Source organism: Corvus cornix, chromosome Z (assembly GCF_000738735.6).
Source record: "Corvus cornix cornix isolate S_Up_H32 chromosome Z, ASM73873v5, whole genome shotgun sequence".
NCBI classification, from domain to species: domain Eukaryota; kingdom Metazoa; phylum Chordata; class Aves; order Passeriformes; family Corvidae; genus Corvus; species Corvus cornix.
In genome coordinates this window covers 20,214,054-20,234,612 of record NC_046357.1, presented here as the reverse complement: position 1 = coordinate 20,234,612, position 20,559 = coordinate 20,214,054, and the positions used below count along the sequence as shown (strand labels likewise).

Sequence of the window (20,559 nt, the reverse complement as noted above, 5' to 3'; positions counted from 1 at the left end):
AGACAGTAATGCTGAGAAGAACAACATTCTCCATACTTACAATGTTCCTTTGATTCACTAGCCAGATATTTAAATATGTGCTTGGTATGTTCACTACATCTTTTCATAATAGCTGCAGTAAATAGGATGAAAGGTGATAATCTTATTGTGTAATAAGGATATTTGGGTTTCAGAGACGTTTCTAATGGGATAGTGAGGCAACGTATTTCGGAAACTGAGTAATTTCTCACTCTGGAAGACTTTAATGTAAGGCTAAGTAAATATAGTTCGATTTACTTGCATGGATTTGTGGCGTGGGGCAAGGATGAAAAAGATGACCTCTTCAGAGCTCTTCTAATTCTATTTATATGGTATTTCTTATTATATTCATGTTTATAATTTTCCTACCTAACAAAAGAACTGGAAGGTGAATCAATTAAAAATAAACTTACATTCATTCTCACAGAAAGCATGTTCATATGGAGTAAGGCTTTAGGATCTCTAAGATTTTCGCATTTTGAATATCAGTCTTGCATTTGAAAGTATAGAAGCATTATCTGTGGGTGTAATTAAAATTCAACAGAAATCCATAAATGGCCCCAAATCATTAGTATTTCTAGACAGTTAGGATCATAAATCATTTGTAAAACTTTATTGGAAACCCAGAGAAAATAGCTTTTCCCTTTGAAATAGTCTAAGACATGACCTTCAATGTTTCTGTTCTGTATGGAGTTAGAGTAATCACTTGTAGGAATTTTAAAGTTAATGTTATATGAGTGCTCTTGAGAATGTGACAAACTGCCCCTATTTGTCAAACCTTTGTACAGCAGGCACAGTATTAGTTGTGTTGTTTGATCTGGGATTACCAAAGGGGAGCTGTTTTTCGTGACAAACCTTTCTTTGACAAGACCAAAACCAAAATGCCTCTTTACTCTCTGGACTCCGAAGTAATTTCACATTTTCTGTTGATAGTCAATCTTGCATCTTTCCTTCTTTCATTTGCTTTTCCTTCAAGACATACTGATAAGATTAGATTAAAATGCATTTCAGCAGGGGCAGGGGACACTATTTTGCCTCACACGAGGGATGGCAACAGGAACTTCAGAACAAGAGGCATATGTTAAACAGCTGAGGAGCCAGCTTCAAGGTGTGAGGCTGTCAAGTGTCCAATCAACTGCACTATGTGTGACACAATGAGTCATCCCACAGATGAGTAATTTGCAGAATAGAAAAGGGATGGGGATTATTGAAGGAAGTCAGCATGATTGTGGTAGGTGGGTGATTGAACCGCTGGGTATTTCTAGTAGGAATCTGAATTCCAAAAACACAGAGATGCTTCTGTAGTGTGTTGGAGGTCCCTTAGCAACACGATTCAGAGGTATTCAGCATATTTGAGACTGAATATATTAAACACACTAATGTAAAATTTAAGTTTAGAATTTTTTTTAGGTCCCCAAGCAATTACGGTATTATGCTAGCAGCTTTTGTCAGAATTGATCAAGTTAAGCTAGTGTGCCGAATGTATTTTTTCCTCAGGAGCAGGTTGAATCAGTTCTCCAGTGCCGTGCAATGATTTCTGCATTAGCACTCTTTCTTGTCAGAGCAGCACTTCAGCAATTCAGCAAGTTGGCCTTATATGCCTTTTTTGAAGGATGTTTTTTTACATTTCCTCCCTCTGCTGTATCTAATATGTAAACATGAGGGACAAAAGATTGGTCAGTGTTTCCATAATGGCATGGACCTCACTGGGCTCATGCATATTCAGTTATTATTAGGTGGTTCATATGCCTTTAACCCATCACTTAATGGAGCACAAATCAGTCAAGATTTGCATTTTGCTTGCTATTCAAGTTTTTAAACTCATGAGCTCCCTGCCTAATGAAAAGAATATTTATCCAGGTTAATTGATAAAATCTCTCAACATAAAGTGCTCTAGGAAACAATTTCAGAACACTTACATGTTGCATTAACATCCCATTATTTTATTCAACAGCCCCAGAGCAAGTGGGGATGTAGGATGAATGATATGTGTTTTCTAATGGCATTTTTTCTAGAAAAAATCTTTTCTACATCTCTTCTAAGATACCTCGATGTTCTTTTTTTTAAGACCTAAACATCCTTAAAGATCTTTTCAGCCTTAACCAACAACACAGGAATTCAAACAAAGCAGTTGCTAGATTCTGAATACTGGTTTAATTTCTTGTTCTATTTTACAGTGGGTTTTAATAGAAAATTAAAAAAAAAAGAGAAGAAGAAAAATCAGGAGAATTGCCATAAAGTCATAAGCAATATATAAAGAGCAATAGAACCAAATTTCTTAAATAAATGATTCATTATAAGTTGTACTTCAAGCTTTTTTCCAACCTTTGCTGTTATCCTTCTTTTTGCCTAAGGACAGCTTTCTATGAATTTACATAGTGATAAATGTGTCTTTAAAGCAGTGAGGCAGAGATAAAATAGATGGTTGGAATTTGCTGTGGGATGTCACACACCGTAAAAACTCCAGTATCTCAGGTTAAATAGCTGTATTTAGTGCAGTTTGTTCCTTTTATCTGTAAAATATTTATGTTGGTGATTTTTTTCCCTATATTAATAAGTGTTTCAAGCCAAGTAATTTCAAATCATCTCAGTATTAATTTTTATTAGCAGCAGACTGAAAGTAAACCCTTGTACTTTACTGCTCTGTTGGGAGAAGGAAGACTAATTGATGTTATTGTAAATGGGAATAAAGCTAAATACTTCTCCTCCACTACTGAATTGAGTGAAATTAGTACAGAGAAGGCTGTTTGTCAATAGGAAGTTATGATGAAAACCAATTAGCACAAGTCCTGTGTTATAAATTGGAATGCAGTATCACCTTTTCAAGCTATGGACAAATCTCTGAAATTTGGGAGGATATGTCTTTCCAATGTTTGTTACTATACTGTAATAATACTTAATAAACTGCTGAAGTTAGATAAACATGAGTGTATCTTTAAAGCAAGATTTTAAGTATTTAATCCTCATCAACAAGCACTTAATTCTGCTCTTTCAGACAGAAAATGCTGTCAGTATTTTTCTTGTTTGTCTTAAAAGATAAGGAAGTGGCTTTCTGTTTGGTTGTCTTACTCATCTTCCTCCTCTAATATAATTCCCTTTTGTATCCTCTTCCATTTCATAAACTCCTTCCCCACATTCCAGCTCTAAACAAAAGAAAAAACAGACTTGCCACTTTTCTATGACAAACACAACAGCTGGAAAAAAAAAAATTGGACTAATTCTTGTCTATCACGTATACATTATGTTCACTAATATTTTTATATATAAATATATTTTGCTTAGGTTGGCTTTTATGTCATTCCTGCAGCCACTCACTTTCCTGACATTTTAATGTCAGACAAATGTTGCTGGCAGGTATGGGAACAAAAGCTCTCCAGGAGAAGGTTGCTGTGTTGATGGGAGATTACCAGAAAAATCCAGCTGTTCTAAGCAGTGGTTTTGATATCATTATTAGTTTTATCTACTGTATCAATAATGAACACAAGAGAATGGTTTTAATGAAAATTAAATTCTAATCACAGCTGGGATTAACTGGCCTACCTGTCTGTTCCTGCTGAAATTCAATATTTAGTTACCATATTATTATATGCAGCATTTCCTGTTTACGTCCTGTTTTATGCCCTGATGAACAAACCCTTCTGAGTTCTGAGGTTTCCATCCAGACATAAATACAGGCACCCTGCCCTGACACTACAGAGCTGCTCGTAGCAGGGTTGGCTCAGAAGTCCCCCAGGACAGTGGCAGATCCTGACTCTGGAGGACTTCTCAGAACACAGTGACTCTCCCTCTCTCCTCTTTTGCTGTGTAGCTGAAAACAGACATCATACTTGGATTTCTCAGTGTTTTCCCAGGACCTGTTCATGTGAGTATTCCTTAAGCAAGAGATGGTGGTTTTAGTAGTCCATGAAGGATTTTGCATTACTCAGTATTTAAATTATTTTTCATTACAAGATCAATTATACTGTCCACAATTCCAAGCATCAAAAATTTTCCTAACTTAGTTGCTACGTTTCTAAATATTGGGTTTTTTTGAACTGGCATACTTTCTGTTCCATCCACTGTGCCCTAAGTTTTTATTAGGAGGGAAAATGAGTATTCATGTTCTATTCACCTCCATTCTAGTTATTACTATAATCATATCCAGGTGTCTGTTTTTCATATTTTCTTTGCCCACCAAGCTACCTTTCTAAACTATATGTGATCTCCTACACCTTTTTGTCTCCTTAAGTTTCTTTAAATCATGTCCTTCATCAGTCTATGATTTTTTTCCTCTCTCTTTCAACTTTTAATTCAAAAGTATTCCTAAGTAATACCGTATGTTTACTCTCTGTGAAATTATTGGAAGAGTGGACAGATGAAGGTGTCTGACTTCCAAAATACTTTATTAGTTGCTTGTCCTGCTTCCATTTCCATGTCTCCTTAATAGTTACCTCAGTCATGAAAGCCCAGCACTTTCCAAAGAAAAACAAGTTTTGCTCTCCACTCTTTTTGTGGTAGATTATTTTTGGTCCCCAAAAATATTGAATAACAGTTAAGGCTGGGCAAGTATCTTATTACTTATCATGTTTTTTAAATGGACCAGATATTTTAAGGAAAAAATCAGAAACTGATGAAGAGCTGCCATGTTTTGTTGTAAGTTTTCACTGAATAATTTCTGTGTGAGATTTTCACACTGAATTTGTTCACTAGCTTGGTAAGATAAATCACTTGATATCAGTACTAAATACTTTTAAAAATTTGGTTTTCTTCCTTGCATCTTTTCTGGATGAATAAATATTTCCCCCTTCCCTCAGTCCCTGTCTCCCTCAGTCCCTGTCTCCTTCAGAAACCGTGTGTGGAAAAAGATGGGAAAAAACAAAGTACCATTTTTTTTTCCCAAAGTATCTGGTTTATTTCTGCAAATAATTGATGCAAAGTGAACTAAAATGAGTATTGATCTGGGGACAAATCTAGCCTTAGAAAACTTTTGTCTTTGCAGTAAGCATCCCAAAGAATAGAGAAGAATAAAGGCTCTTAAAAGTTGTTACTTGTTTCACTTGTAATGGTATTAAGTGTAAAACTACCAGACTTGATAAACATAGGATGCATATTTAACTCCAAGGTGAAAAGAAGGTTGTCTGGTTTGTTTTATCATTAAGATTCAAGCAAATACTATGTAGAATAAACGAGTTTCATAATTAAGAAATTTGATCTATTTTATTTTGCTGGAGTATCTGATCTATTTGTTCAATGACACTGCAACCCCAGAGGTATCAGACCTCTTGAGACTCACAAAACTGCTGCTGTCCAGGAAGGGAAACAGAGAACGATACAGAGCTGGGAGGGGGCAGAGAGAGAATTTTATTGGAAGCTGTTAAAGTGGTTGCTATGAGACCTTCTCCAGCTAACACAGGCACAGCAGTGAGTGTGAGGCTGATAAATCATAGCTCTTGCATTATACCTTCCCTTTCTGCCTTTTTTTTTCCCCTAACACAGGTTTTGTAGTTGTTTAAGATCAGAGAAAACACCTGCCAGTTGCTTTTTCTTCTGTTTTGCTCCCTTCTGCTGCCTCGTGCAAGATGGAGCTAGAAAATGCAATGATCAGCTCCTCGAGCAGTTCTTCAGCAGGCTCCAGAGAGTACAAGGTGGTGATGCTGGGAGCAGGGGGAGTTGGCAAAAGCGGTAAGTTTCAGCAGCAATATTTTGGGGGAGAAGGGGTGAATTGGGAGCGTAAAGTTCACAGGACAGGGGCATTGTTTAATGAGGGGTTTTGTTCCCCTGTCTCTTGCACATGGCTTGGATAAAAGACTATAGTTCGTGACTGGGGCAATGAGTCAGCTTAATTTGTTAGAGACTGAAGCGCTGCAAGCCTTTTTAATTGGTTATTTGTGTAGAACTGACCTTGGGTCTGCTCTGTGTGAGGAGAGAGCAGTCAGACTGCTGCTGTGAGTTTAACAGCAAGTTTCTGTGTCACTCTCCCACTTGGTGAAGGGTGGTGGTTTGCTGGACAGCGTAGATATAACTTGTTGGCCTGATGGTCCTTGTGCTCAGGTAGAAATCGAGCTAACTGCAAAGTCAGCTGTACAGTGCAGAGTGTGGGGGATGCCTGCAGTGACTCTGTTTTCTTTACCACGTATTTTGGGGGTTTTTTAAATTCTTTTTTTTGCTGAGTGTCATTGTGGCTCAGCTGTTTTTAGTCTCTTCTCCAGTCCGGACAGGTACAGCATGCCTGCTTGAGACTCACTCCAGGCTATGAGGCAGATTTGCAGCATATTTTAATATCCCTGTCCATAGCTGGCAAGATATGCTAGTGTCTGACAATGATATCTCTTCAGAGGAGTCATTATTTTCTCTGGACAGTGTTTTCTTTTTCCCAGATATTATCAGCTTTGATTTATTCTCACTGAAACCAGCATTCTGTGTTCTTACAAAGACTTTGCTGAACACGCAGAGTTTGTCTCAGAAGTCAGTATATTGAGCTGGCCACACAACAAGAATTTGATTATATCTTCTGGAAATTCAAAAGAAAAACAGAAATAGAAACAAAATTACAAAAAGCAGGATAATGTAATATAATACACCCAGGCTTGATTCCAGGGAATTTTCAGGATAAATAGCTGTGACACTAAACTGTAATAACTGTGTAGCTCAAACAAGCTTATTTATATTCAAGCAATAAAATAAAGTATAGCTGCAAAAAGTTAAAAATTGTGAGTGAACATAATTTTTTTTCTGTATCCATAATTTTTGTGTTCTTATATTTAGCTTCAACTTCAGTGGCATATCTTTCAGTGAAAGCTATTTCCCATCAGTATTGCTTCACCAAGCAAACAATTCTTGCACAGATGTTACTATATAATCATTATGTAAAATGGGAAAGAACAAAATATTAGCAATCTCACGAGTAAATTTCTGCAATTTCAAATTATGTCTTCCAAAGAAAAGCAGGTATCCAGGATGTGCCAGCTGGAACTTTCAGTAAAATATCACTTCTTTTTTTCCTTTTTTTCGTTTCTTTTTCTTTTTTTTTTTTTTAATTTTTTTTCTTCTTCCCTGAGTGTGTCCAAAAGATGACAGCAATTTTCTTGCCCCCCAAATATATGTTTGTAGGAAAAATGTAATTTTGAAAACTTGTTCACCACAGAGTATTAAAAATGATACTACTTTCACAGCATGAATGAATCATAATAGCCAAACTTTATATGCATATGGAGGAAATTTCCAAGTTTCCATTACTATTAGATAAGATTTGAAATCACAAATTTAGTTAATTTGAATCTCTGTGTTCAGGAAACATTAGCTGGTAGTTTAATGAGAATAAAGCCTTTAAATCTGTGGATTGCACAAGGTATGATACATCTCCAAAGCTGAGAACCACATAATTAACAACAAAAATTGTGTGGTCTAAAGAAGAAAAGATAGGATTGTGTATATTTATGAAATTCTATAAGATTAATGAAAACTTTCTGTTGTTATCACAAAAGTGAAACTTCTGGGTGAAAAAAAATTCCCCAGCAACAGAGCATTATTAAGAGTTTATAAGAAAGGAGGTGGGCAGTTCAACTTCTACTGGCTATGAACTTCTGATGTGCAATGGACCTGAAATACTTCCATAGAATCCTGAGAGATAGTTCAACTGATAGAATTCAGATAGAGATAAGTAAAAATAGATGTCATTCCATAAATCATTAATTCATTCTGACTGTTACATAAACAGGATTAATTTACACTGGATGAAAAACAGAAAAAGGCTTTAATGACTACTTTCATTCCACAAGATGAGCTCTGCTTTCCCCTGGTGACCTAGATTTTCTGTATCCAGGAAATTATGAATTTAACCATAAAAATGGATCACAGTAGAAAAAGGATGAAAGACAAAAAAAAAAAAAAAACAGTTACATTTCCAATTTTGATTTTGACAAATCAGTGATATGTGGTTTAATATATCGATAACATCCTGCCTTTTTTTTCCCATCTTCTCCCTCCTTCTTTGCTTTAAAGTCATGATAAAAACAGTAACAGCTGGGGTTAAATTACTGAGTGGGAGACCTCTTTCGGATGAAAGCCTTTCCACTCCTCAATTTATTCAAATATTAAATAATTCAGGTTTGGAATGAATTTTCCATAGGAACCAAGCCACAAAAATGTTAGATTTCTTTTTATCCTGGATGTAGTTCACTTCTAGAGATCCCCGGGCATTTTGATCTTGTATTGCCAACCCTCCCCTGCTCTCTTACTGTTCCACTCATGCAAGGGGTGAAATGAGGAGGAGGAGACCAACAAGGGATGTTGTTTTGGCATTGGTGTTTACAAAAAATTTTCTTTGGATTAGTCAAGCTTGTCTCTTCACTTCTCTGCTCCAATATGGCAGACTGTCCAGGAGGACAGCCAACATCCTTTTGTTTGGGCTATTCAGTGTGGTGTAAGCTTCACAGGAATTGGTAAAAGAAGATGAACTCAGTGCATTCAAGTCCGACACCCACCACATACAGAGTAATAAAGTGTAAACTGCAAATGGTCTGAGAATTGTTCCTTAAATGTTCTCACACTTCAAAATCAATTCTGGAAAAATAATAATAATTAAAAAAAAAAAAAAAAAAAGGTCTGCCACTATTTTATAGGAGGAAAAAGCACAACCTCAAAACCCAGCATTTGGAAGAAATAGGTAATAGCTGTGTCCAATTAAAAAGTACAAAGCTAGATGTACATTTTTATAGGAGTTGATTTCTGTACTCTAATTGTGGAGTATAGATTCCCTAGAATGGGTTATGTCTTCTAAGGCTTCTGAAAACAGAATTCTTTTTGTTTTCAGAGCAATATGCTAATTTATTATGTTGCATATGTTGTGTTCATCATCAAGAATATCAAGTAGAGGCTGATGCAAGTTCAGACAAAGTTATGCTACAAATTAAACAGAAGTAAACTAAATTTTCTATGACTCTCATTCAATTATAGTCCATATCAAAATGAAGTATTTCTAATTATAGTTCTATTTCAATTAAAAATGAGAAACTGACATTTGGGCTTCTCTGCTCTGATGACAAGTATCAGGCCACGTCAGTACCACTCAAACCTACCTCAAGTTGACTGATAAAGAGCTCAAGCCCTAAGAACCTTAGTGGTTTTGACACCCGTATTTCACAAATACCTTCAGAGATCAGTAAATAAGGTGTTCTTACGTTCCTTTTCTGACGTAGATCAGACCTCTGGGTTTAGCTCTGGTTTTCAGTGTTACAAAAAAAAAAAACCCCATGCACTAAAGAGCCTGAAACCATCCATTGCTGCCTTATATTTAGCAAACCAATTACATGGATAACAATACTTAACTGCAGCACATTCTGCAAAACATTAGCAATGATTAACCCAGGGGTTGCACAGTGACTACTAAAATGAACAAATTGATGTACCTGTGCAACTGAATAAAATAAAAAACCTCCCTCTGATGAAAATTTATTGCCTAAGCAATCTCCAAATGCTGATCAGATTGCACCATAATCCACCTTTATGTGCATCTTCTTGGCTGAATAAAAATGTTTTTTTAGCGTGTTCTTCTTTGTTTGTTTGTTTGTTTTTTCCTAACCCTAGTTAATGATGATTTATTTAAGGCTGAAGATGATCTACAGTTATTCCAGGTAAATAAAATTACATGTTTATGCACAGCATAGGTGTATCACAGATGCAAAGTGAATTTCTTGTTAGCCCTCTTATGAAAGCTGCATTTCAGATGAGTAGAGGAATTCTTCAAAACTAATTAATCTCTCTTCAAATTCTTCAAAACTAACTAATTTCTCTTGCTAATAAGAAAGATTTTTATCTTGGAGAAATTGTTCATATTTCAATATTTATTTCTCAAACTAATTGCCTGATGATCTGTTGCCACCCTACAAAATTTGAAGATATTTTAAAATAATTGTCCCTAGACTTTTGTGAAACTAATATATTTCCAGTTTTATTATATATTGGAAAGTATTTAGAAATGTATTTCCAGGCTTCAATCTTAAAAAGAATAAGAAAGAGGAAAAGAAAAACTTAAGAAAAGATTCTCTCAGGGATATTGGAGGAACTGTGTGAGGAAATGTATTCTCAGTCTGGGCTGGCTAAGGGAGACATTTGAGATATTCTTACCCATTGACTTCCTTGATTTTTCTTTTTTTTTTTTTTTTTTTTTTCCTTTTTTTTGCCAGTGTGGCATAAAGGCTATGTTTCTACAGATGCAGGTGACTCATCCAATTAATTTCAAGATCATGTGTACACAATAACTTCTAAAATGTGTGAAAACAATTATGTTCTCTGTTATGTGGGAACTTCAGTATGAAGAATTAGATTAAATCTGCAATTTTCTTTAATTTATGTACTCAATTGTACTTTTTTCTGTCCTGTTTTACCTCTTATTCTGCCTAGATAAAGCAAATTATGTGCCTATTATCTTCAAGCATGTCCTTATAACAAGAGTCCCCAGTAAATAGAGTACCCTGGAGTGTGTGCTGGAGAGCTGACCCACTCCAGCTGTTTGTAAACTCCCTGGAGATAAATTAATGTATGATCCAGGTTCCCCTGAAAAGGATGAAGGGCAAAGGGAAAGATTCCACTGGTATCAAAAGTGCTGAGCTTGAGAAGCATCACTTGGCCCTGCTGATGCTGTTCTTACCCCATCACAGGGCTCAGTCACAGAGCACACTCCAGACACTGATCAAACACCTCAGCAGACATTTTTATTGGAGGGGGTTGGTTTTGATTTGGTTCCTTCTTTTCCCCAGGAATATTTTCAGGTACAGCTATGCTTCCTGAAACGCCTGGTAGATGAATCAAAGAAAAGGGTCTGGCCTTCTATCATATCCTGAGGAAAGCCAATCACCAGGATGAAAGTGTTGGATTTAGTTACTGCTCAGTAGGAGTCAAGGTGAAAAAAGTTCCTCTTCAAGCGCTTGGGCATGCTGTGGATTACAGTTAAGGCAATCCAAGTCACTTCCCCCCCCCCTCAAAATCATTATAAGTGTAGTTTTTGGTGTCTTAATTTTTCCTGCTTCTCCTCTAATTGCAAAAAATGTCATTTTTTATTTTACTGGAGAAGAAATTAAGCTACCGAATTAACAAAGACACACATCTCTATGCCATCTGAAAAGAATTGCTTGTTCCCTCATAATTCTCTGTCTGAAAAAAAAGGGTAGTCCAGATTTTTAATTCCTTGGGTGTTTCAGGGAAATTATTCTACTTATTCAGATTTAAAAATAAAAAGAAACAAAAAAAGGAAGGATGAAAGAATATTGATTTTTTGACTACAGGCAAACTTCCTTCCTTTGGAACTTGGCAACAGTTCTGAAAGGGTGAGGGTACTGACCATTCAAAATGGCATATAAATTCCCTTGGTCACTTCATAGAACTGCCTGCAACCTCTGATTAGCTGTGACCTGGTGTAGAAGTGGCAGCATGAGGCTGGGGAAGGAAGGGAGGAGACAGAAGAACTGACAGTGGTGCAGACCAAAGCACATTGTGAGAAATGAGACAACTCTTAAAAAGATTAATTTATTGAAAACAGAAAAATTGAAAAATTACAGAAATCAGAAAAATATAAAAATTTGGGATCCTATGGCTCAGTAGATGGTATGCCCCAGGAGCGCAGGGATATGAGATCTTCTGGCTGAGACAGCACTAGACCTCAGGTAGAGAAAAAGAACTTGCAGTGCTGGGCTGACTTTTAGCTGGTCCAAAGTCAAAAAAAATTACTAATGGCTCCTTAATAGGATTAGGCTTTTAACACCCAGCACCTACATCTCCCACAGCTAGTCTGGAAGAGGGGAGCAAAAGGGGAAAAGAGACCCCGCCTCTCGGCTTCATCCTTTTTATAGTTTTTGCTCCACCCCTAGTCCGCCCACAGCCTGCCCCTTCGGTCCAAAGCGATTGGTGCTTTCCCTTTGATGGATCATCTCCATCCACCAATGGCTCATCCTTGTCAGGGGGGTGGTATTAGTTGAGATAAGGGAGTTACAATGCCTTCATTAAAATTCAGGTATTCAGGTTGCCATGGAGCTTGCCTGCAGAGTAATGGCTCTGTAGCTAAAAATAGCTGCTGGCTATTAGACTGGGTGTTTTTCTTTTTTTTTTTGGCCTTGGAATCAAAATGCAAGTGAAAACACCAAAAAAAAGTATTAAAATACATCCAACACATCTCAAAACACTTGTAAAAGTACACAGTAAACACAGGAAAGATAGTTCGTATGGTGTACCAGTGGCTTGAAGTTTGAAAAGGGCAAGTTAGTGATTTTTAACAGGGGAATTTTTAATTGGGAAGGGTGCAACTCTATTAATAAACTATTTTGAACAATTGAAAACACTGATAATGGAACTGGATTTTTGTACCTGGGCTGATGGGTTAATTTTAAGATTCAATTTAAAAATATTTAACTCAAAATTAATTAATTAAAGCACTTAATATGCAAAGACCAAGCACAAATAGGGATTTCATGTATGACACACATGGTAATGCTTCTTGACAATTATGTATCCATGGAGAAAAAATCCTAACTGACCGCTCTAAGCCACCAGCTATGTCGTGTCTGGGATGCTGTAAACTGAACAGCAGTCACAGTTCTGATGCACAATAGCAGGTATTTCAAGCAAAATAATCGTGGTGCATGTTGTATTTTTGCCATGCAAAAGTGAACGAACACCTTGTAGAGAGGGGCCACCAATGCCAGACAATCACATCCCTGGTTTGGGTAACTTCCAGCTTTCTCATAAATGAGATTAGGCTCTGGATATTGTACAAAGGCAGAGTTCCTGGTAGGTTTGTGATCTTTGATAACAAAACTCTCCATGTATTTTAGGTTCCTTCACAGGTAGGTAATTGGATTTGTTTCAAGCTCTGTTTTGTGTAATTCCATCTTCTAGACATTTTATCTGTTTGTTAACAACTTTGAGAAAATCCTTGTTTTCTCTTAATACTTGTAGACAATGATGAATTCACACCTCAATCTTCTTTCACTGCAATACACTGAGTATCTGAAACCTGACTTGTAGGACCTTATTTTCCTGCTCAGACCATCCTGTATGCTTAATTAGAAAGCTCTAATAGTTCCACATCATTTTCTGAGTACAAATTCCAAAAATTCACATTCTCTTCTATTAGTGGCCTTACTAGAAGCAAGAATGCCTACTGGTTTCCTCTGTAGAATTATTTTTTGTTACTCAAAGAAGAATGAATTCTTTTATTCAGGTGTAGTTCACAGAGGTCACGTACAGAGAGATAGCTGTAGTAACTTGAAACTATTTTCTCTTTCCCCCAGTGCATTTTCTCTTTCCCACCTGTGCTATCACACCTCTGGTGATGACCTAAATCCTGCATTTTCATGTGTGCTATATTACTTGGGACCATTGAATCTGAGAATTCAAATAATTCTGGACCCCTTTCTGATATTCTTCATTTATGTTTAGTGTGCAGGTTATCCACTTAAAAGGATTAAATACATTATTTATTAATCAATTTCTCTTGCGTATGGGCAGACCTTGTGGATAGAGCTGTTTGCCTTAGGGAAATGAGTTAAAGATGTTTTCATTATTTTGGCAGTTCACATAATTCAATGGTTAGAGAGGTGGAGGATTCAATTATGCCCTCTGTACTTAATGGGGTGGGGGGGGAGTGTTCTGCATGTGAGATACCAGCTCAGTGCTGAGAAATCTGTCTGGAGTCCTGGATTCTTCAGCACTAGAAGATGTCTGATAAATAGGACAGAGTTCAAAGAAAACCAACAGAGATGATAAAAGGAGTGACACAGTATGATTTATGATGACAAATGACTATGACTATATTGAAATAGCTGCTGTAGACAGTAATTCATGATTTTTTATTGTGCAACTTGCATATGTATACAGTGATTCAAGGTAAATGGACGTGGCTGTGATGTTGTGTTGGTTTAACACAGCCTGGTTTTTGGTGGGTGTCCCAGCTTGAGACAAATTAAGGGAAATTCTCTGGGAGGAACATCTCCTCCAAAGAAGGCAGGTTACAGCCACCTTCCCTCACCAGGTTTGGGAAGAAATTCCTTGGAGGAAAGTGAAAAAGGGGGAAAAAAACCCTATTTATTTAATAAACAGCGTGCACAATGGAAAAGAATAATGCTAAATAATAAAACCTCTCACTGTGGAGAAAATCTGGGTAGATTTCAGAGTCTTTTGTGGGTGTGGGTTTCTCCTCTCCAAAGCTGGAGCTTGTTGTGGGGGCCCTCTGGGCTGGTGTAAGGTCTCCCGTTGTGTTCTGGTGTTGTTGAACAGTCCAGAAGAGAAGAAGAAGGAAAAACTGAAGTCCGAGAGGAGCAAAGGAGTTTAACTCTCCATCTCTCTCTTCCAAGAAAAGGAGTCAAGAGCCGGGAAAAGCAGGAAGTGATTGCATCCACTCTGCAGCAGCAGCAGCTCTCTCTGTGTCCTTAAACACAAAACCACTTTGAAAAGTTCGCCTGGCTTTTTTTCCTTCTCTTGGACCCAATTTTAAAGGCATAGAAAGGCACAGGATTCATGTCTGGACATAGAGCAGGCGATAGGGGATGCACATCATAAAGTCACCCCAAGAGAGTGGGTGGGAGAAAAGCTGCTCGAAAATTCCATGTCTGGCACAGAGCCAATTGCTGAAGGTTCTTACAATGGGCAGGTTACTAGCCCAAGTAGAGAAGTTGGTAACACCTCTGTGATGACATATTTAAGAAAAGAACAAAACTGGAGGAAGCTCTCTTTTCTTCTCCTGAGGGGTGGTGAGGGCCAGGGCCTTCCTGAGGCTGGGACCGTGTGGCCGGGGCTGCCTGCACAATGCCGGCAGGGACCACGTGGCCAGCAATGAAAACATGGTGAACAGTTCCCCCATATGGAGCCGAAATCTACCTATTAATCTCAGTGAAGCTCTATAAGGACTTTTCAATTGTTGGAACTTGAGAACAAACGAACCTACAGCAACTTTCTCCTGAGTCAGAGAAAAGGGAAAAGTGGGGACACCTGAGGAGAACCAACATGGCGTCACTGAGGTTATTGAAAAGAAGGAGAGGGAGGAGGTGCTGTGGGCATCAGAGCTAAGATTTTTTTTTCCCCTACAAGCCATGGTGAGGACTATGATACAACAAACTTTCTCTGTAATTCATAAGTACATAGAGGGATGCAGAGATTCATGCACAGCCCATGAGGAACAGTGTCCATGCTGGAGCAAGGGGATGTTGAAAAGCTGTAATCTAATAAGGAACTCAAACAGAGAGAGGACCTTTGCTTCCAGAGATAGAGAAAGAGAACTATTGCTTCCAAACTAGAACAGCTGATCCTTAAAAGACTAAACCCCATGAAATAAAATGACCCACTCTAGGCAGTTGTGGGAAGACTGCTTGGCCCATGGGAGGGACTCACATTGCAGCAGGTTTGGGCGGGACTACTACACATGAAAGTTGAAACCATGGTGGAAAGGTTCTCAGAGAACTATCTCCTGTGGGAAGGATCCCATGGCACAGCAGAAGAAAGAAACTCTTTTCCTTAAGCATACTGAAGAAAGATTTTTAAGAAGTGAAATACAGACCAAAACCAACCCATGTTTTGTCTCCTTGCGCAGTCGGTGGAAAGAGGGAGGGACCAGGAAAGAAAGGTGTTCTAGAGGTTTATTCCGTTCTCATCACCCTTTTTACTTTTAATTCTGTTAATAAATTTTCTTTATACTGTTTAAGTTTTGAACCAGCTTTGCCTTTAAGTGTTTTTCCCCTAATTCTTATCTCAATTCAGGAAGTTTTTGTTTTAATTCCCCCTCTTCTGCTCAGCTATAGCGAAGAAAAATAAGTGCATAGCTTTTTTTCATGGGTGCCTGGCACTTGGCCAGTATCAAACCCCAACAGATGTGAATGGGTTGATCTATCCAGCTTCTCCCATCATAACACCCAGATGATATTATATAAATACCCGCCTGGATAAGGCTAGCAAATGAGCTGGTCACTTCCATGCTCCTTTGGAACAGGGGATGGAGAATTTGCAATATTCAAAAGTAATGAATATCAAGAGAAGAACACATATATCCCAAAATTTGAGGAGGAAAGTGGCCAGAATTCCCTAATGGAGAGTAACAATTTAAGAGATGAAATTGAATTAGAACATGTATAATTAAGAGATAGATGAGATCTTCAAGACAAACTTTCTTTGGTCAATAATGGTGGCATATACCCTTAATGATTTGCTTAAAAGCTAGATGGAACAGATTGTGGAAGGGTCTTTGAAAGGAACAGGCTGCTGAAAGTTTTGTTAGTCTAAGTGCTTTACACTAAGAGAATAAATTACAGAGATTGAGCATTAAAGAGCAAATATACCTGAACAGAAAAAGCACTTACAGTTTTCAAATTCTCTTATAGAAGAGAAGGACTACTGTCATCCTCAAAATTATGAGATGTGTTAATAGTCATCAGGACTTTTGGCTGATATGGCGCTAATAATGTACATAGCCAGCAGTTTTCTTTGTGTTCAGGCTGCTAAACAGAGATCCTTATGCTGGTCTCAAGATTGTATTTGTTTATTCTGTACAAAAGAAGTAATTTATGTTACCTCAAACAGAACTAAAATGTGTCCTCTAGTGTATAAACGCTCCTGTAGAACTGGAAATGTGCTGAGGTAGCACCCTTAAAGTACTGGCCATCTCGTGTGTGTGTTGGGTGATGGTGCAGATGGAAGGCAAACAGATCTGTTAGCTCACCTCTTGCTGTTCTCTGTTCCAGGGATGGAAATGGAATTTACTGATTCAGGGTCTTCACCTACACTCCTTCTATGTGAACACTTATGTGTAGGACCCAAGGGAATGTCATGAAGCTGAGATGGGGGAGGTCTAGTTTGGATATCAGGAAAAGGTTCTGCCCCCAGAGGGTGATTGGACACTGAAGAGGTTTCCTGTGGTACGGTCAGCACCAGACTGACAGTGATCAAGAAACATTTGGACAATGCTCTCAGGCACAGAGTGGGACTGTTGGGGATGGTGCTGTGCAGGGCCAGGAGTTAGATTTGATGACCCTTGTAAGCCCCTTCCAATTCAGGGTATTCTATCACTCTAAGTGATTAGTACTCACAGAAGGTTATATTAATGAGTCTGCTTTTCATGGTGTGATTTATTAAAACAGAGCTTCACTTAGAGTGAAGATTTCAGTGACTTGTGCACTGCTCAGCTTTTCCTGTTCACACTGCTTGCTGTAAAGAGACAAGGCTATTCCTCAGGAACAGGAATCAAACTATCAAGGACTCTCCTGGTTTCAGCCACACACAAATCTGCCATTTGAAATGCCCAGATTGAAGTCTCAAACAAGGGAACAAGCACTGTTTCATGACAATGACTGGGCACTGTCGGTATCTTTGCTGTAAACAATCTGTTGAGGCAGCCACAGGAACTGTTTCCCTTCCAAGCCATCCCTGCTGCTGAGCCGAGCCATCTGCAGCATTTTTGGCACGTGCTATTTGCTAGAATTTGGAGGAGATTAATTCCCTTAGGGACACTCTTGAAAGCACACTTAAGATTTTTTTTTTTGTGTGGCTGCTTTCATCTCTTTTCTTTCTATATTTCCCATTATATTCCCTTCCATTCCTCTGGTAATCCTTTTCCACTTTCAATTTGTTTTTTGACTTTTATTAGTCTCCCTTTATGCCTGCAAGACTGTCTAATTTTCTTTCCTAGAAGCTGGAAGTCTCATCATGCTCACACAGCTCCAATGACAGGAACTGGGTGTTACCAGAGTGTTGTGCAGGGTCTCAGTTTCAGAAGAAGTGTCTTGGGAAGACACTTTTCCCAAAAGTGTCCCACTTTTCCCTAGAGATCTTCTAATACATTACCTGCCCACTAGGCACTGGAGACATTAGCTAAAATCACTTTGTTTCAAGGCTGATGGGGAGCATCCAAAAGAGGAGGGTGTGAATGTAAAAGTCTGTCTCAGGAGATGCCAAGTTGGACTATCATGAATTTGGTCTCCAAAAGAATTATGTTTTCAACTCATGTGGTCAGTGTTTTATCTTTTCACTAAAATCCTAGAACTAAATGAGTTATTTCAGGGGTCCCAAAAGTGAGCTCACAAATATTTATAAGATTTAAAAATTAATTTCATAATCTTTGGCAAAGTAAAAGCTGTAATCAGCTCAGAGACTGATGAACGTATTTCTTCTTCAGCTTACATGACTGCAGTTATGAGAGTTATGAGAGACTGCAGTTATGTTGTGTAATTTCTTTCCTTGCAATCTCCTTGAAGTGCTAATGTAATTCTGTAGTTCTTGTCCATTTTCACATGCCTGAAATAAAACAGTCCTAGCTCAAATTTGTATTCTCTGTCAGATCCTGTGATTCCTTTACTAACTTGATTGCTCTGTCAGATTCTGTGATTCCTTCAGTAACTTTACTAGCCTACTACCTGCATGAGAGCTTGTTGTGTTATACTGAACTTTTCCCTATTGAACCAGATCTTGACTGTCTTTACAGAAATGTCTCTTTAGAAGCTTGCAAAACGTGTACTGTTGTTTTAGATTTTTATTCAGAATGTTCAAAACCAAACCCAAGTGTTGTCAAATTCTCAGTTGTTTCCGAAACAGCAGCTTCTTAAGCCATCCAGAATGCCTGGCAGGCTTTAAAATTTCCCCTTCTCTAAATTTTTTCTGGACTTTTTAATATAGAAATGTTGTTCTCAATTTGATTAAAAAGCAGTCATTAGACATTTTCTTCACAACATACCTGGTGCCATGGTCATTTGATCACTCATCACACACAGTATGACAGAGCTCTGCTCTGTGCAGTATCTGGCACTGGGTCCAGACCAAGGATGTGTTCCTGGTCTTCATGGGGGTCTCCTAATATTTGTAGATATGCTCTAGAAACACATTGTTTCTCTGCTGGGATTAGAGAAGAAGAAAGAACAATCTATTACAGTAATCAAGCAGCCCCTCATGAGCTCCAGAAACCGCCTTCTTGTGCCTTTCTTCCACTTAAAGCAGTTTCATTCAATGGATTTCCCAGAGTAAAAAAAAAAGAAGTGAATTTGCAACATAATCTCTCTCAGTGCACACTCTGCTTACTGGTCTGTTAATATAAAAGTGGAAGTCAAAAGATCTATTTTTCAAATCTTTCCTAAGATACTTTAAAGTTAAATGCCTGACATAACAAGGAGTGCATCACATAATTTTCCTCTGGTTTTTTTTCCCCCCTGAGGTAACATGCTCAAAATGACAATTGACTATGGTATTTTATGGTGAGGAAGGGGTTAGGAAAAAGTCAAAAAAGAAGATATAAAAGAAACAATCCAAGCAATTAGGATGGGAAATGTTAACAGATGTCGACGACCAAGAGTAAAGAACAAGTCAATGGAAAAAAAAGAGACATAGAAAAAGATTGAGAAAACAGAAAACTATAAACAGATGAGTAAAGCAATGATAAGGGGGTAAAGGGATAGAAGGAAAATGCAGCAATTTGTACTTCTAAGAGCATTGGTTTCACACGCTGTTTTTCCACTGCAGTAATCCTACCTGGTGCTAATAGCACATAGTCATATCCCAACACCTGTACACAAAATGTACACAGAGGTCATGTTAGAGAATCATTCTCCTGCCTCTGTGACATCTTATCCCGTGTTTCTCACTCACTGGCTCTCTGGAGTAGGAAGCCGGAGAGGCATCATCACAGCTGTAGACTGGTGTGGGTTGATTTCTTCTGCCACGGAACAAGCCATAGGACAAGAGAAAATGGCCTCAAGTTGTGCCAGGGGAGGTTTAGGTTGAAAATTAGGAAATACTTCCTCAGTGAAGGGATGTTCAGGCATTGCAACAGGCTGTCCAGGACAGTGATGGATTCACCATCTCTGGAAGTATTAAAAGAACTTGTCCATGTGGAGGTTAGGGACATGGCTTTGTGGTGACCTTGTCAGTGTTGAGTTAATGGCTGATCCTGATGATCTTAGAGGTCTTTTCAAACCTTATTTTCCTATGATTCTGTGATTCTAAATCTTCTCAGCACAGCCCTTTTATGTTCTCCTGTAGTGGGTTGAACCTGAGTTGTTAGACAGTCTTAGACTAATGACGCATCTCACAATTTACATATTCAAATCGTGCGGAAAGGCGGGAATTTCTTTTTGTTCCAGCTCGCCTGCTGGAAGATCAGGGGTCTCTGAGCCTCCAGGCCCCACCAGACCGGGGGCCCTGCCCCTACCCTCCCTTTCCAATGCCGCGGCACAGACCCTGGGCTGCTGGGGGGTGGGAACTGTCCCAGAGCTGCAGGCAGCTAAAACCAGCCAGGGACTGCCACACAGCTAAACCCATCTGGCGCAGCTTCCTGGGACCGGTGGGTCCCTCTCCTCTCCCTCTCCTCTCCATGCAGAGCTGGCGGAGCCAACAGGAGCCGGCGGAGCCTCCTGTCTGCAGCCAGCACACTTTGTGCCGAACTGAAGAGGACACCACGCAGCCAGCAGCACACAGGGAGCGAGGCTTTCTCCACCATAAAGCCTGAACAAGAACACTCTTCAACATGGCGGCTTCAGAGCCAGAGAGAAGAGAAAGTGAGTCACGTGAGACGGAGCTGAAATGGCGACGGGAGAAAAG

At 38.6% G+C, this 20,559-nt stretch overlaps 1 protein-coding gene across 1 annotated transcript in view; it reads left to right on the top strand.

Annotated features, from left to right (window-relative positions):
- The first annotated feature begins 5,378 nt into the window (after positions 1-5,378).
- Positions 5,379-20,559, top strand: part of RIT2 (Ras like without CAAX 2) — a 183,361-nt gene continuing 168,180 nt past the window's right edge. Inside the window, exon 1 of the mRNA XM_020584953.2 lies at positions 5,379-5,679. Within this exon, the coding sequence (XP_020440542.1) occupies positions 5,577-5,679 (103 nt within the window). The 5' untranslated portion in view covers positions 5,379-5,576. The remainder of the gene's footprint in view (positions 5,680-20,559) is intronic.